A 15,726-nucleotide genomic window follows, 5' to 3' on the forward strand; every position below is an offset into this window, starting at 1 on the left:
TGAATGTGATGAAGTAGTCTAATGTCCTTTTCAGCCCTGACATTCTGTGGACTTTAGGAGAGTATGGGCTGCTTCCCATTGCTGGTTAGAGCAAAAGTCACGTGGAATTAAGGCAGATCAGTGAACTCTTCCAAAATACATAAGAAAAAACAGTAATTGACCTAGAAAAAAATGACAAAATTCATCTGGAAGAACAAAAGGGCAAGAATTTCAAAGGAATTAATGAAGATAAAAGCAAATGAAGGTGGCCTAGCTGTACCAGTTATAAAACTATATCATAAAGCAGTAGTATCAAAACCATTTGGTACTGCCTAAGAAATAAAGAAGGTGATGAGTGGAATAGGCTAGATTCACAGAACAAAATAGCCAATGACTACAACAATCTAGTATTTGACAAACCCAAAGGCCCCAGCTTTGTGGATAAGAATTCCTTGACAAAAACTGCTGGGAAAACTGGAAACTAGTATGACAGAAAGTAGGCATAGACCCACACCTAATACTGTATACCAAGATCAGGTCGAAATGGGTTCATGATCTAGACATAAAGAATGATATTATAAACAAATTAGAAGAACATAGTTTACCTCTCAGATTTGTGGAGGAAGGTATTTGTGACCAAAGAAGAACTAGAGATCATTATTGATCATAAAATAGATCATTTTGATTATATTAAGTTAAAAAGGTTTTGTACAAACAAAATTAATGCAGACAAGATTAGAAGGAAAGCAATAAACTAGAAAAAAATTTATATCCAAAGGATATGATAAAGGCTTCATTTCTAAAATATATAGAGAACTGACTCAAATTTATAATAGTTCAAGCCATTCTCCAATTGATAAATGGTCAAAGGATATGAACAGACAATTTTCAGATGAAGAAATTGAAACTATTTTTAGCCACATGAAAAGGTGCTTCAAATCACTATTAATCAGAGAAATGCAAATTAAGACAATTCTGAGATACCATTATACATCTATCAGATTGACAGGAAAAGATAATGCTGAAGGTTGGAGGGGATGTGGGAAAACTGTGACACTGATGCATTGTTGGTGGAATTGTGAACAGATACAACCATTCTGGAGAACAATTTGGAACTATGCTCAAAAAGTTATCAAATTGTGCATACCCTTTGACCCAGCAAAGGGTTTCTATTGGGATTATATCTCAAAGAAATCTTAAATGAGGGAAAGGGACCCACATGTTTGTGGCAGCCCTCTTTGTAGTGTCAAGAAACTGGAAACTGAGTGGATGCCCATCAACTGGAAATTGGCTGAATAAATTATGGCATATGAATATTATGGAATACTATTGTTCTATAAGAAATGATCAGCAGGATGAATACAGAAAGGCTTGGAGAGACCTACATGAAGTGATGCTGAGTGAAATGAGAAGAATCAGGAGACTATACAATGATCAATTCTGATAGACGAGGCTCTCTTCAACAATGAGATACTTCAAACCAGTTTCACCTGTTCAGTGAGGAAGAGAGCCATCTAAACCCAGAGGGAGGATTGTGGGAACTGAGTGTGGAACAAACATAACATCCTCACTCTTTCTGTTGTTATTTGTTAATTTCCTTTCTCAGTTTTTCTTTTTCTTCCTTCTTGATTTGATTTTTCTTGTGCAACAAGATAACTGTATAAATATATTTACATATATTGGATCTAATATGTATTTCAATATATTTAACATATGTTGGACTATGTGCCAGCTAAGGAAGGGGGTGGGGGAAGGAGGGGAAATTTTGGAACAAAAGGTTTTGCAAAGGTCAATGTTGGAAAAATTATCCTTGCATATACTTTGTAAATAAAAAACTTTAATAAAAAAAGAAATAATAGTAATATTTATATAGTGCTTCAGGGTTTACAAAGCACTTTACAAATATCATCTCATTTTATCTTCACAGTAACTCTGGGAGGTGTTCAAGGTAGCTTTCAAGGTAGATCAAAGTTTGAAAGTTCCCATAAATCCTCAAATAGCTATAATAACACTTTTTTTTTTAAATAGTAAAGACTGGAAACAAAATTGATAGCCATAGATTGAGGAATACCTAACAAAAAGAAATAGAACTAGGAATACTAATTAGCATGCCATGAAAAATTATGAATGTCAAGCCTGGGAAGACCAGCAACAACTTTATTTTACTTTCCCATTGAAAAGAGAAAAAATCTGTGTTGCTTTTTCAATGACAAAAATAAAAACAAATAAAATAAAAATAAATAAACTTGATACAAAGTGAAATCAATAGACTGGGAAAATATATACAAAATAGCCACAATGATGTGGAACTTTAAGGAGTCCATAATGTCTGCATTGTCAGGAATAATTGAATAATGGGGTGAATGGACCCTAGTAACAATGAAAACACAAATTTTTAAAAATGAAAAATAAAAACCCTGAATGCTATGAATTGCAATGACTAAACTTGATATCAAAAAGAGATAGAACAAATATTGGTCACTTCTTTGCATAAGGGGGAGATTCTGAATACTGCACATACTGCCAACTTAATTTATGTTGGTAAGTTTTGGAAAATTGCTTTTATTTCTCCATTCCCTTGTACTGAGGGATGGCACTCAGGGAAGGAGATGGGAATATATATTTCTTTGGAAATAAGGATGGTGTAAAAATTAGAGATACCAATAAAACATTTTAAAAGTAAAAAAAATCTTGCTTTTCCATAGCCACCTAAAGTAGGGGTTCTCAAAGTGTGGTCTAGAGAATTCTGCAGGGGGGGGTCTCTGAAACCCTTTCAGAAGGTCTCCAAATTCAAAATTACTATAAATATAATCCATATAAACAAAAACTCTTTGGAAAAATCTTCAATAATTTTAATAATATAAAGGAATATTGAAAACAAAAGTTTGAGAGCCACTGACACACACCACTTTCAGCCACTCACTTTTACAAATGTAAGATACAGAATTTGGGTATTTATAGTTGGATCAAGTTAAATCTATCACCACTCCTGAGAAAACAATTTCAATCACAAAATTTACAGAGGATGTATCAGTGGTATCATCTTTAGGGATAAATGATGGAAGGTGAACTCTCTGAGGCAGGTGTTAGTTGGACCCCAGGTTCCCTAACAACTCTTCTCCATCAGATACTTGTAAATTTCGGGAGAAATCATTCAGTCTTCTCCAAAACCTAGCTACATAACATTTACTCCAGTGAATGAGGGTTTCTTCTGAGAAGCAGGGCCTCTGACAGCTCTCAACTCAGAGCTCTCAACTCACGTCAGATTCCACCCACCCCACAACAGGATCCAGCTCAGTTGGGAAGCAGTCTCACTTTCCGGTTTCCGTTTTTCTCCACGTTGCTCAACTTTAAACAAACAAAAATAAGAAGAAATAATAAAAGGGCAAGAACAGCAACAACAATAAAACTCCCAACAATTAAGTCTGTAACTTTCCCAGCTAAGAAACTGCGCTAAGGAGCAATCAGAACAGAGAAGAAATCCCGGAAACCACTGCAGCTGCAGGCAGACCAGCCCCCAGCCAGCATGAGGTAAATAAATGGCTTTCTCTGCCTTCTTTCTCCCGAATCTTCTTAGTCCCTCTGCAACTTTTCCAAACGAGATTTTCCTTGCGTTCAGGTGTTTGAGCCAGGAAAAGTTCAAATGCAGGCATGGACCGCAAATCTCTAGCTAGCCAGCACCCATTAATGCCAGGCAGAACTACTAATGTCTATTTCGCATCACTCGGACCGAGATCTGTCCAGACCGAGGCTACCCTGCTCTCCCCACCATCCCGGGGGCACGGGAAGAGGCTAGAACACCCCGGATCCAAAACCGGAGCCAGAAATGGAGCTCGCCCCGAGAGTGTAGGAAACTTACAATGCGACTTTTTGCAAACTTTGAATAGGGTTTTTAATTTGGTTTTCATGCTTCGGAGTCAGAGTGGGTGACTTTTTTGCTTTTGTTTAAAAAAAAAAAAAAAGTTTCTCAGTGAAAAAAGAAAAGGTCCTCGTTGCTTTTTCCCCCCTTAATGTCAAAGGAGATGTTCACCTTTCCTAACTCGTGTAGTAATAGGGATGCAACAAGACAGTTCCCCAGGAGCCCTTTGCAATGTTTGGGGACGATTCAGACACCCTGACAGCCCAGCTCCTCCCTCCATAGACAAAGAACAGAGGCTTCGGGATGGGCAAGAACCGCAGCCTATTCTATCTATCTAGCCTTCGGCTTCAGCCCACAGTCCCAACCATTATGCTCCCCACCCCGCACCCCAGGCTGTTTACATGGGACTTTTTACAGAATCTCTGTTTCTCTGGTTCTGTCTCCCCATGGCCTCAGGGAAGGCTGCCCAGGGGTTCACAAAAAAGGGGTGTGAGGCTTGAGGGAGAGAAGGGAGGAGCAAATTTGCGATCTTTTGAGAATAGAGACAGCCATCTTTTCACCCAACCTGAAGTACAGCTGCCCGTTCTGCAGAGATTGTGAGGAGGTATTAACTAGCCCACCCAAGTTCTAGTTATGAGTAGCGGATGAGAGCGGGGCCACCACCCTTTTCTAGGAGACTGCTAGGAAGGTAGTAGACATCCTGAAATCCTGCCCACGTAGGCAGAGCAAAATCAAGCTCCACACTGCCTGTTTGCTCTCTGAGACTAAACCCTGATCCTTAGGAAGTGGAACGTGTTTGGTAAAGGAGGGGAGCTTGCATCTTTGCTCCCCACTATCTCCTCTCCCCCTTTCTCCTTTCTTCTGCCTTCCCCTCCCCCTCCACCACTTTGGCTCCTGCTTAAGAGTCCAGATTCTTATTTCTACAGCGGCCTGAGATTTATGAAAAGTTCCAGTGGTCTCCAGGGTCACAAGACTTTGTCAAAGTGAACTGGCTATTTAGAGGGTGCCCAACTACAGGCTGCCTTTAATCCCCTTATTCCAAGGCCTTTTCTGGGTCACTGTGTGCGATTTACTAGTTAACCCTCTCACTTCCCTGATCTGGAGGGAGCAGTACCATTCTGTTCAAAGTTTCCAAATAGTGTTTAGCATTAGTGTGCTCCCCTCTCCCTTTTCTAAATCCTTGTCCTTTTTCTAGTCCTGGCACCTCTATACACAGGGCTCCATTGCCTTGTAGTGCAACCACCCACCCAAAAGGGTGATGCAAAGGAAATTTCTTTGAGAGGCTGCCACTAATTTACACTAAGCATGCAATGTGATAATACATTTAATTAAATGAAAGGTGGGTTTAGTGCACAGTGTTCATGTGTGAAATAAGAAAGCCTGGATTCAAACTTCAGCTTTACTTATTACTACTTGACATGCTGCAAGTCACTCAACCTCTCTGGGCACTAGTTGCCTTATCTGCAAAATACAACACAATAAACATCTATTAAGCACGTACTTCATGCTGAGTGTTAGGATTACAAAAAGAGGCAAAGGCAGTCCCTGCCTGAAAGACTTCTAAATCTAAGATCAGTAATTCTATGATAGTCTAACTTCTGTTCTGTCCTCTTCCCCGTCTCAAGATCAGCCTTTCTGCTTGGGATTAGAGGAAAAGAATTCTAATCAAAGAACTCTTAGAGGACTGGGTTTGTTAGCCCACATGAATCTTTATTCATCATAATTTTGGGTCTCATGGGGGAGATTTCTATCCATTCATATACACATTATATATCTGTACAGTTATATGATGAATTTGGGTGTACGTGCATACATATATACACATGTATACATATACTATGCATGTGTATTTATAGATATACATACACTTTTTATACATATATGTAAAAGTTGGGGATTTAAGGCCTTTCATTTCCCCTTAAATTACCATTTGACTTATACTGCTTATATGTAAAGCCACCTCTAATTTTGGCTCCATGTCTCCTTCTTACCCCCACATTCAGCAGTTACTACTCTGCCTTAAGCTAAAGGGTTCTCAGAGCCTGTCCTTGTTCCTGACACTTAGGAACAGATGTGCTTGTCATTCAGAAGCTCTTAACCTCTCTGGGCTGGTAGCATACCCTGCTGGAGAAACAGAGTATAAATACTCCCTATATTACATATCAAAGGGTTTTTAGAGGAACTTTAAATGTCATAGAATCATGGAGGTGATCTGGTCTGATTCCCCTGGTTTTACATTTGTAAAACACTGGAGTCTAGGAAGAAGTAACTGTCTATAGTTACAAGGTTCTTATGCTAGCTATTATTCTCCTTTAGCTGATCCCAGAAATACTTGGTTTGACTGGATAAAAGTAATAGACATTATAGTCATTTATTTGAAAAGTTTAAGGGCCTGGGTCTAATTACCACATCACTCAAACACAATGTACCATTAAATATGTCCCGTTGTAAGTTTTATTTGATTACAACAGTAAACTTTTTCTACACCTTTAGGTTTTCACTGTAGTTGAGTAGTCTAGTTAGATCATTAGAGAAAAGAGCCATGTGCTTGGACTGTTCTTGCTAAACCTATGTCGAGGAATCATAGTACATGGAATCAGAAATAAAGAGTTAAAAGGCTCCTGAGAAGTCATATAGTTCAATTCCTTCCTTTTCAAAGGAGAAAAATGGGGCTCAGACTGGCTAAGTAACTTCTCCAGGGTCACACAGTAAGTGACAAGGCTGAAATTTGAACCTTTGCTCTTTGACTCCAAAGCCAACATGTCCTTTCCATGTGATGAAACACATTAATCCACATCACAGGCATGCCCATATCTTATGTAAATGAATCATTATGGATTTTTCCCCATCCTAAGCAGGTGAAAGAACCTTTAAAAGCCAGATTATTACAAATCCCTCTCTTCTTAGGACACTTATTAGCTCTTTATATATAATTGCTATTAAGAAACTCTAAATAGCTTGTTTACCAAAAGCCCAAGGCATTAATTAGTAGCTTGCAAAGCAACCTCTGTTTCACAGATTTCATGTGCACTTGTGACATGAGCTCAGATTGAGTGAAATAACAGTAAATGGCATTTTAAGTTAAGTTTTAAGGTTTGTGAGATACTACATTAGCTTCCTTGAGTACCTATTTGCTACTACTACCACCACCACCACTACTACTACAACACTGCTTCTCCAAGCATCAAATGGCAGTTACTCTATTAGTTACCAGTTTAAAGGTCCACAGCAGGTGGGAAAAGTGCTATTTAAGGGGCAGAGAAAACCATGATATACAATTAAGAGATTTCACTATTTAGGGAATGATGATTTCCTTGTCATTTCCATTGATTCTTCTAAAATGAAGTTGATTTTATCTTTTGCAGTCAAATGCCTAGAAATTCCTTAAAAATTATCCTGAGGCAGCTGAAATGCCATTTTACGTGGAACTTGTTGAAGGAAGACATTGATCTACTTAATCTGGAAGACACAATAATCGACCAGATCGAATTCCTGGATATGAAATCCAAAGTCACCCTTTATAACCTCTTGGCCTATGTAAAACATTTGAAAGGTCAAAATGAGGAGGCACTGAGATGTTTAAAACATGCTGAAGAGAGAATCCAGGTGGAACATGCTGACCAAGTGGAAGTAAGAAGCCTTGTCACGTGGGGAAATTTTGCATGGGTATATTATTATATGGAAAGATTTCCCAAAGCTCAGTTTTATGCAGACAAGGTGCAAAAGGGCTATAGGAAGCTTCCCAATTCCTCCCGCTATAAGATAGAGTGCCCAGAAGTTTACTGTGAGGAAGGGTGGGCTCTGCTAAAGTGTGGAAGGAAGTATTATGAGAGGGCCAAGGCATGTTTTGAGAAAGCCTTGAAGATAGAACCCGACAATCCTGAGTTTAATTCTGGCTTTGCCATCGCAGCCTATCGACTGGACGACAAGGAATATTCTTGTCAAAGGGTATCATCCTTGGACCCTCTCCGGAGGGCAGTTGAACTGAATCCAGACAACACATTTGTGATGGCCCTACTGGCCCTGAAGCTTCAAGACCTAAAACAGGAAGCTGAGGGCGAACGGTACATTCGGGAGGCCTTGGAGAAGATGTCCTCGCAGCCTTATGTCCTTCGCTACGCAGCAAAATTTTACCGCAGACAAAACTCCCCCAGTAAAGCTCTTCAGCTCTTAAAAATCGCCTTGCAGGCAACACCCACTTCTGCTTTCTTGCATCATCAGATCGGGGTTTGCTACAAAGTTCTGATGATCCTCGTCAAACAGTCAACCAAGAAACGATCCAGGGAAAAAGAGAAAGAGAAACGAGAGCTGATTCAATCGGCCATATTTCATTTTCGAGCAGCCATGGAGCAGAATTCCATGTTTGTGTTTGCCTACACGGACCTGGCCAACATGTACGCAGAGGCCGGTCAGTATGAAAAGGCAGAAGATGTATTTCAGAAAGCCCTTCACCTGCAGCACGTGACGGACGAAAACAAACAACAGGTCCATTTTCACTATGGTCGCTTTCAGGAGACTCACAGGAAATCTGAGGATACCGCCATCCATCACTATTTAGAAGGTGTAAAAATAAAAGTGGAGTCTTCTATTACATCCAAACTGATTAGTGCTCTGCAGAGATTGGCCACACGCCGACTTTATGAGAATGCAGTTGATGTAAAGAGCTGGGGGGCCCTGGGTTTCATTCATAAGCTAAAGGGACAAAAGAGGCAAGCCATCGAGTGCTATCAGAGAGCCCTGAAGCTGGACCCCGACAACGGGGACTATATCAGTGCTCTTTTTGAGCTGAGGCTCTCCTTCTGAGTATCCCTCTTTGTATTATGAGCGACTAGGAGCTGCGTTCCCAAGGTGAGAGAACGAAAAAAATAGATAAGCCAAAGATGAGCCAGGATGAGAATTCTAAGACAAGAGTCAAATCCTGAGCTTGGTGACTATTATAATCCCCTGCAGCTGCAGCTCTCCTTCTAATCCTGCAGTATGTAGCATAAAACCTAAAAAATATATTTTTAGGTTGGCAACAGAATGTGATATTTGTGACTATCCTATATTATGATCATATATGTTTATGCAGTATGAACATATAAAGGGACTGACATGCATGTAGTTTAATCAGTAGTTTACCAGTTTCTATATTATTTCAGCATACCTTTGGGCAAAGTAATCATTGTAATTCTATAGGTTTGAATAGAATAGACAATGTGACTAGAAGGGACTTTAGGGGTTATCTAGTACTAGGTGCTTTTTTTAAGGGGGGGAAATTGGGGTTCAGAGAAAGCAAATGATTGTCAAGCAAATTGGTGGCAGAGAAAGGATTAAGAAACCAGGACTAAGAACACATTAGCCCCAGACTAGTCCTCTTTCCTATGTCTGACTGTTTCCCTCTTCTTCACAAATAGAATACTTTTGTTCATAAGGACATGATCCATGAGATGAAATACACTGCTTGAATCTGATCTGTGCCTTGGATATTTTTTGTATAAATAAAAGTGTTTTCTGAACCCAAAATCCTACCAGAGTTTGTTCATGTCATTCTTTCCATTTCATTTGTTTGTGAAAATAAGCTCCAAAGAAACGAAATAGGTTCTTTGTGATTTTAGAGCAAGTTCCCAATAGAGAGCTCATTTTGCCAAGTCACCTTTTTTGGCATATTACCAATAAGGATATCATTGGTTTGAGAAGCATCACAGTGAAGCCTAGGTTTGGAAAGCTATTGGGATAAGAAAAGGTCTGATTAACTGTACAGGAGCCAAACTGTGATAGCCTTGTCTGCTCCTAAAAACAGAAGGGATTAATGGTGACTACAGGTGTGCATATTTTGAAAATATCATGTTCTTGGCCTAAGAATATAAAAATGTCACATAAAATCTCAGAAGCTGATCATGTTTAGGATATGTTGATGGATCTGCAATGCTATCATCACTGTAAGTATTAATTTCTTAGAAAAAATCATCCAGAGCAAAACTCATCAATTCCTTCAATAAGCATTTAAGAGACCACTATGTGTTTGGTGTTGTGTTCAGTGATCAGTATGTAAAAATCAAATCAAAACAATCTCTTCCCTCAGGAACTTTAGATTATGTGGAGAAAGCAGCAGATACTGTAAATCTAGTGAATTTTAATCTCTATCTCATGAGACCTATTGAATCATATGAGACTTTCCTGGGGGCTCATGTCCTGAGGAGAACAGGAAATTCAGCACTATTAGTCATCAGAAATTCAAAACCCTTTCCTTTCAGGATCTCAGGTCCATCTCTTGGCTTCATATTGCAACTGTTCCTATCATAGACGCTCTAATCCTCAGCTCAGGAATGTCCCTGAACCCTTGCTAAATTTTGCTACAGATATATATTGTAACAAAAATGCTAGGAGTCACCTGTTTACATACTTAGATGCCAGCTCTTATCAATCAACATTTATTAAGTGCCCACTCTGTGCCAGGCTCAAAACTGAGGGAAGCATTACACTATACAACACATTAGCATCCATCCCCATAATAAGACAAACGAGTTTAAAAACATCTTTAGTCAGCGCTCTTGACTTACTTAACAATTAGAGGAATAAGGGCAGCCAGTAGCAGCACTGATTTACAATATAATTGTACAATCTCAAGGAAAAGAGAAGTGTGAGATTATCATACTGTAAAAGTCAAAAGCAATAAAATTAGAGGGAGGAATGGGCAAGAGATTCCAGTTTTCAGAACTGTACTGTGAGCCTTTAAGGATAAAAGCATAAGGAGAAAAATACACAGAATGAAAATGAAATAGATTTTTATGACCAAAAGGTCCCTGTCAGGAAAAAGGAAGTCACCTCATTTGAATCCTTCTTAATTCTAGTGCTCATCCTCTGGTAATTATTTCCTATTCATTTTGTTTATGGTTTGTTTTTCTATATTTTTTGTTGTTGTTTCCCCAGTAAATTGTAAGCTTCTTGAGCTCAAGAAATATCTTTTGCCTCGTTCTCTACCCTAGTACTTGGCATAATGCCTGCAATATAATAGGAATTTAATAAATATGGATTGATTGATTTGGATGCTAACACCCCAATGTAGAATATGCTCATGAATGAGATGAAAATGGCACTAGAGAGAACCAGATCAGAAAAAGCAGTTTCTGTTTATACATAACATCAGCTGATTGTGTCAGGTCCTAGAAGACTCAAAGTAGCCAAGGCTTGATATCTCAAAAACAGTGTCATGCTCTTCTCACTCAGCTGCATCACCAGCATGACCCATCACACTGAGAACACAGGTACAGAATCATGATTTAATAGAAGTGACTGACATATCTGCACCAGTTTATAATGGGACATATTGAGAGAATAAAACTGGAAACGCTAAGTCATCCCTGAAGCTGTAAAATGACTTAGGGAGAATATAATATTAGAATAATAGCAACAAATGGCCCCACAAATTCATAGAAAAAACCAAACCCAAAAAAGGGGCTTACAAGATGGCCGGTCTCTGGTAGTTATATACAAATTAAGTATAGAGAGGGGAGAAATAGAATAAGCACTTACCAAGGTAAGGGAGAGGAGGACGAGAGAGAGAGAGAGAGAGAGAGAGAGAGAGAGAGAGAGAGAGAGAGAGAGAGAGAGAGAGAGAGAGAGAGAGAGAAGAAAGTGAAGAGAGAGACAGACAGACAGACAGAAAGAAGAAAGTGAAGAGAGAGAAAGAGAAAAAGAGACTGAAGAGAGAGAGAGAAGAAAAGGAGGGAGGAAGAAAAAATATAGAGAGAGGGATGGAAGAAAGGAGGGAGAAAGGGAAGAAGGTGCAGGGGAAGGAAGGAAGAGAAAGATACAATGTGAGAAAATCTAAAGTGCAGAATGAGGACAATGTATGCATGATGATCACTGGAACTAGAAATAAGTGCAATATATTATTAGAATATGCTTCAGAGTACCTGACAGAGAGAAGAAGCAGATGGAAGAATTTGAGAGAAAGAGATTGCAGGCTTGTCTCAGAGGCATGAAATTATAGTGACTGGGAACTTTGGAAACCATTTGGACATCTGCTAAAGTGTCCTCTAATTATAGAGCAGGTAATGAGCAGAGCAGAACAGAGTATTAGATTCTTGACACACCTTAAGTACAATTTCACAAAGATGGAGGTGACAATGAAAAGAACTACAGTTTGGATCTGATTCTTAGCAACCAAGAAAAACTGATTACCAGAGGAGTAGAAATGAGGAGAATCTTTTAGGAAGTGGCCTGTACTTCCCAGATTTTGTGATAGAGAAGAAAAGGAAAGCAGGGTGGAGTCTGATATGCACCATGAATTTTGGAGAGCAGGTTTCAGAGCATTCAGAAAAAGTATAGGTAAAAATCTCATGGCCTAAAGTTCTGTGGCTTGTTTTCTCATTTGTAAAATAAACGTGGTAATAAATAGTACTCGTTTTAAAAATCAATTGAGAGAGAGAAGGGGGGAGGAATAAAGGGAGAAAGTAAAAAAGAGGAGGGGGGAAAAGGAGAGAGAAGAAAAGGGGGAGAGAGAGAGAGTTTTACAAATTTTAAAAGGGGAAAATCATCCCAGAAAAAAATTGGAAACTCTCAAGAATGATATTCTGAAAACATAAAGAGAAACTATTCCACTAAGAAAAAATCCACTGACTACCACCTGAAAGAGATATCAAGAGGAAAATTTAGAGGAATATCATAACCAAGTTTTAATCTATGAGTCATCCTCAATTCTTTACTATCTTTAATTTTCCATTTTCATCAGTAGCCAAGGCTTGTGAACTTTATCTTTGAAATATTTCTTAAATACTTTAATTTCCTCTAAAGCTGTAAATACCATAGGCCCTGTCCTCAAGCTCAGACTATTCCAATAATCACTGATGTATCTGCCTGCCACAGTCTCCTTTCTTTCCAGTTTCATCTTATTCTCAAGCACTAAAGTTTAATCTGACCATTCTACTCCCTCTATTCAATAAACTCCAGTGACTTACTATCATCTCCAAAAATCAAATATAAAATTCTCTTTTTGTCCTTACCTCCATGAACTACCTCCTTCCTATCCACCTCTCAACACACACACTTTCCCAGTTCTCTTATACCTTGCACTCCTACATGTAATGTTTGACCTAGTGATACTGGTTTCCATCTCTCCCTCATGTCTGGAATTCTTTCCCTCCTCATCTCTGTCTCCTGACTTCCCTGGTTTCCTTCACATTGCAGTCAAAATTTTACATAGTACAGGAAATCTTTCTTTACCCCACTTGATTCTAGCACCTTCTTTCTTATTTCCTATTTTTTCTTGTATATATTTATACTTAATAATTTGTATATTGTCCTCCCCATTAGATTGTGACTTAAGAACAACGATTGCCTTTTGCCTTTATTTGTATGCCCCAGGACTTAATACTGTGTCTGTCAGTGATGACTACAAATTCCATATTGTTTGATATTGTATTTATAGTGATAAGGTTCCAATATGGAGTTATTTAGGCTAATGCCCATAGAAGCATAGAGGCAAAATCATTTTTACTTTTTCCACTGTTAAGTCAAAAGCAGTAAGATTTATAGCTTTTTGATTGGATGAGCTCTCAACCTGCTACAGTAGCTTTGAGTCATTCCCTTGAATCTGCCTTAAATAGTTAAATTTAGGTCTGTCTATCAGTTTATGGTCCCAATAAAGAAACTCTCCTATAAGAGCTTCACTCAAGACTGATAACTATAATAGACCTTGAGAATTTTTCCATCACATCTGGGTCCCTTCTATGTCTGGAACGGATTATCTTTCTCAACCACTCCCATTCTTACAGTATAATCTTGCCACTTCAATCCCACCTTTGAGTATGTTCCTCCCTAACATGTCTCCCTAGAGAGTAGCATTGTGTTATCCAGGCAAATTGACAGCATACACCATGCCATGAAGGATGGGTGGGCATTTCTAAGTGCATTTTGGAACTAGAAACTGGGCACAAATTGCAAACTGAATGATACTGATTGGAGCCCAAGATTTTGCATGCAAATGGTTGAAGAGAAAATGCATGATATATTATAAGTCTAAACATATTCTTTCTCAGGTCCTACATGATCATTCTAGTCATGGGAGTAAGGGTCCTCCAACTCCTAGTATGCAATTTTTTCCACATGTGTAATAACTAAAATGGAGGTCTTCTTTAACACCATCAAAATCAAGTCCTTTTATTTTCTTCCTATGCTCCAACCACCATGATAAAAAAAAATGAAGATTTCATTGATAGTCAACTATGTGGCATGTGGATTAATCAGACTATAACTACCTTAGAAAATTCAGGATATTTACCAGGATAGATCACATATTATACATTTAAAAGGTAGGGAAGTGATAGGTTGGACTGTGCTCACTCAGAAGGATATAAATTAGAAATACTTTTAAGAATATTTATAAAATTTTGTCCTTTTAACTCTGTTTTTAGGCCTATACTACTGTAAGAATATTATCTCAGATACAGATGGTTGGAATTTTACTTAATTTTGGCTAAAATAGAGATTATTGCTAAATGAATGAAGGAGAAGGGGGAAAAATAAGCATTTATATAGTGCCTACTATGTGCCAGGTACTGTGCTAAGTGCTTTACAAATATCTCTCTTGATTTTCACACCAATTTTATAAGGTGAGTACCATTATTATCTCCATTTTATAAATAAATAAACTGAGGCAGACAGAGATTAAATGTCACTCAGCACAAAAGTGTCTGAGGTCATATTTGATTTTAGGGGCTTTGGTTTGGGGACCCATCTAGACATCCAGCATACCAAGACTCCACCTAAGAAGTTCAGGAGCCATATAAAAAGATGCCCAGAAAAGGGCAAAACTCAAATCATAAAGATTTTATCAGGAAATCTACTCATATGGATGCACTTCTTGTGAATCCCTTAAAACAAAGTCCCATACTTAAAAATATGGGATGATAGCATATTAAATAAGGTACATCTACCAGTGATCATTGGTAGGAAGTGAGGGGTGGGAAGAAATGTGGAATAGTCAGAAAATAAAGAACATCAAGGTAAGAAGAGAGTAGAAAGGTTGAAAAATCCTTGACTGGCCCCCTTGGGAAACTGAGCTAAGTGGTAAATATCTAGAATACCCTGTTCCCTTGAATATGAGAGATACAAAGTTGCTCAATTTCTGCAAAAGCCAAAATAGGAAAACTAGTTTAAATATGAACACTTCCAGCCAGATAAGATTATACTACCAAAGTAATCTCTTCACATACTTGCTAATCTGGTAGAGTAAAATCAGTTCCCACACACACACTAGCCCTCTACCTTAATATCTTATTTCTACTTTTGTTCATATTGTTCACAGAGCCATTGGATGCCAGTAATATTAGGAGGTAGGTAGAGATTCCTCCTGAGGAATTTAATGATGTGAGGGCATTCTAAATAGAAACAATTCATGTATTCTGATCTTTCCCCCAGAATGTAGGATTGGCTACATGCATAGGTCTATGTTAAAAGCTTTGGTACTAGAAATGTCCCTCTATTAGCAGGCCCTCAGAGACACCATTCTCCCCAAATATAGGGAAATATTTTTCCCTTCCTTTACACTTACATTAACAACCAACCTGTTAGACTTCATATATACACACAAAGAACAGAAGAAGAATCACAGAAAGAATACCCAATATATAGTGGATTCATTGTAGGGGAAGACATCAGAATGTTCCCAGAAATGCCTCAGAAGGAACATGGTACAGGAGCATCCCAGGCAAACAAGCCCAGAGGGTAGGGCCAGCAGCCTTTCTGATGAATGCAGGAATGGATATGACTACAAAAGGAGCTTGTGTCCTGTGCTACCCCTGGTGGAGCCTGAGCACAACTGTTAAAAGGTTCTGAATCATTCCCTTCTCCTCCCTTCCCTATCTCCATCCTGTGGTGAAGGGGAGATAACTAGGAAAGCCAAA

General features: G+C 38.6%; 1 protein-coding gene across 1 annotated transcript; it reads left to right on the forward strand.

The window, feature by feature from the left end:
- The first annotated feature begins 3,258 nt into the window (after nucleotides 1–3,258).
- On the forward strand, nucleotides 3,259–9,343 carry LOC141558499 (interferon-induced protein with tetratricopeptide repeats 5-like). The gene is made up of 2 exons (XM_074295811.1): nucleotides 3,259–3,510; nucleotides 7,204–9,343. The coding sequence occupies exons 1-2, from the start codon at nucleotides 3,506–3,508 to the stop codon at nucleotides 8,639–8,641; spliced, it is 1,443 nt and encodes a 480-aa protein (XP_074151912.1). The 5' UTR covers nucleotides 3,259–3,505; the 3' UTR covers nucleotides 8,642–9,343.
- Nucleotides 9,344–15,726: the final 6,383 nt, after the last annotated feature.

Source organism: Sminthopsis crassicaudata, chromosome 2 (genome assembly GCF_048593235.1).
Source record: "Sminthopsis crassicaudata isolate SCR6 chromosome 2, ASM4859323v1, whole genome shotgun sequence".
In the NCBI taxonomy this organism is placed as follows: domain Eukaryota; kingdom Metazoa; phylum Chordata; class Mammalia; order Dasyuromorphia; family Dasyuridae; genus Sminthopsis; species Sminthopsis crassicaudata.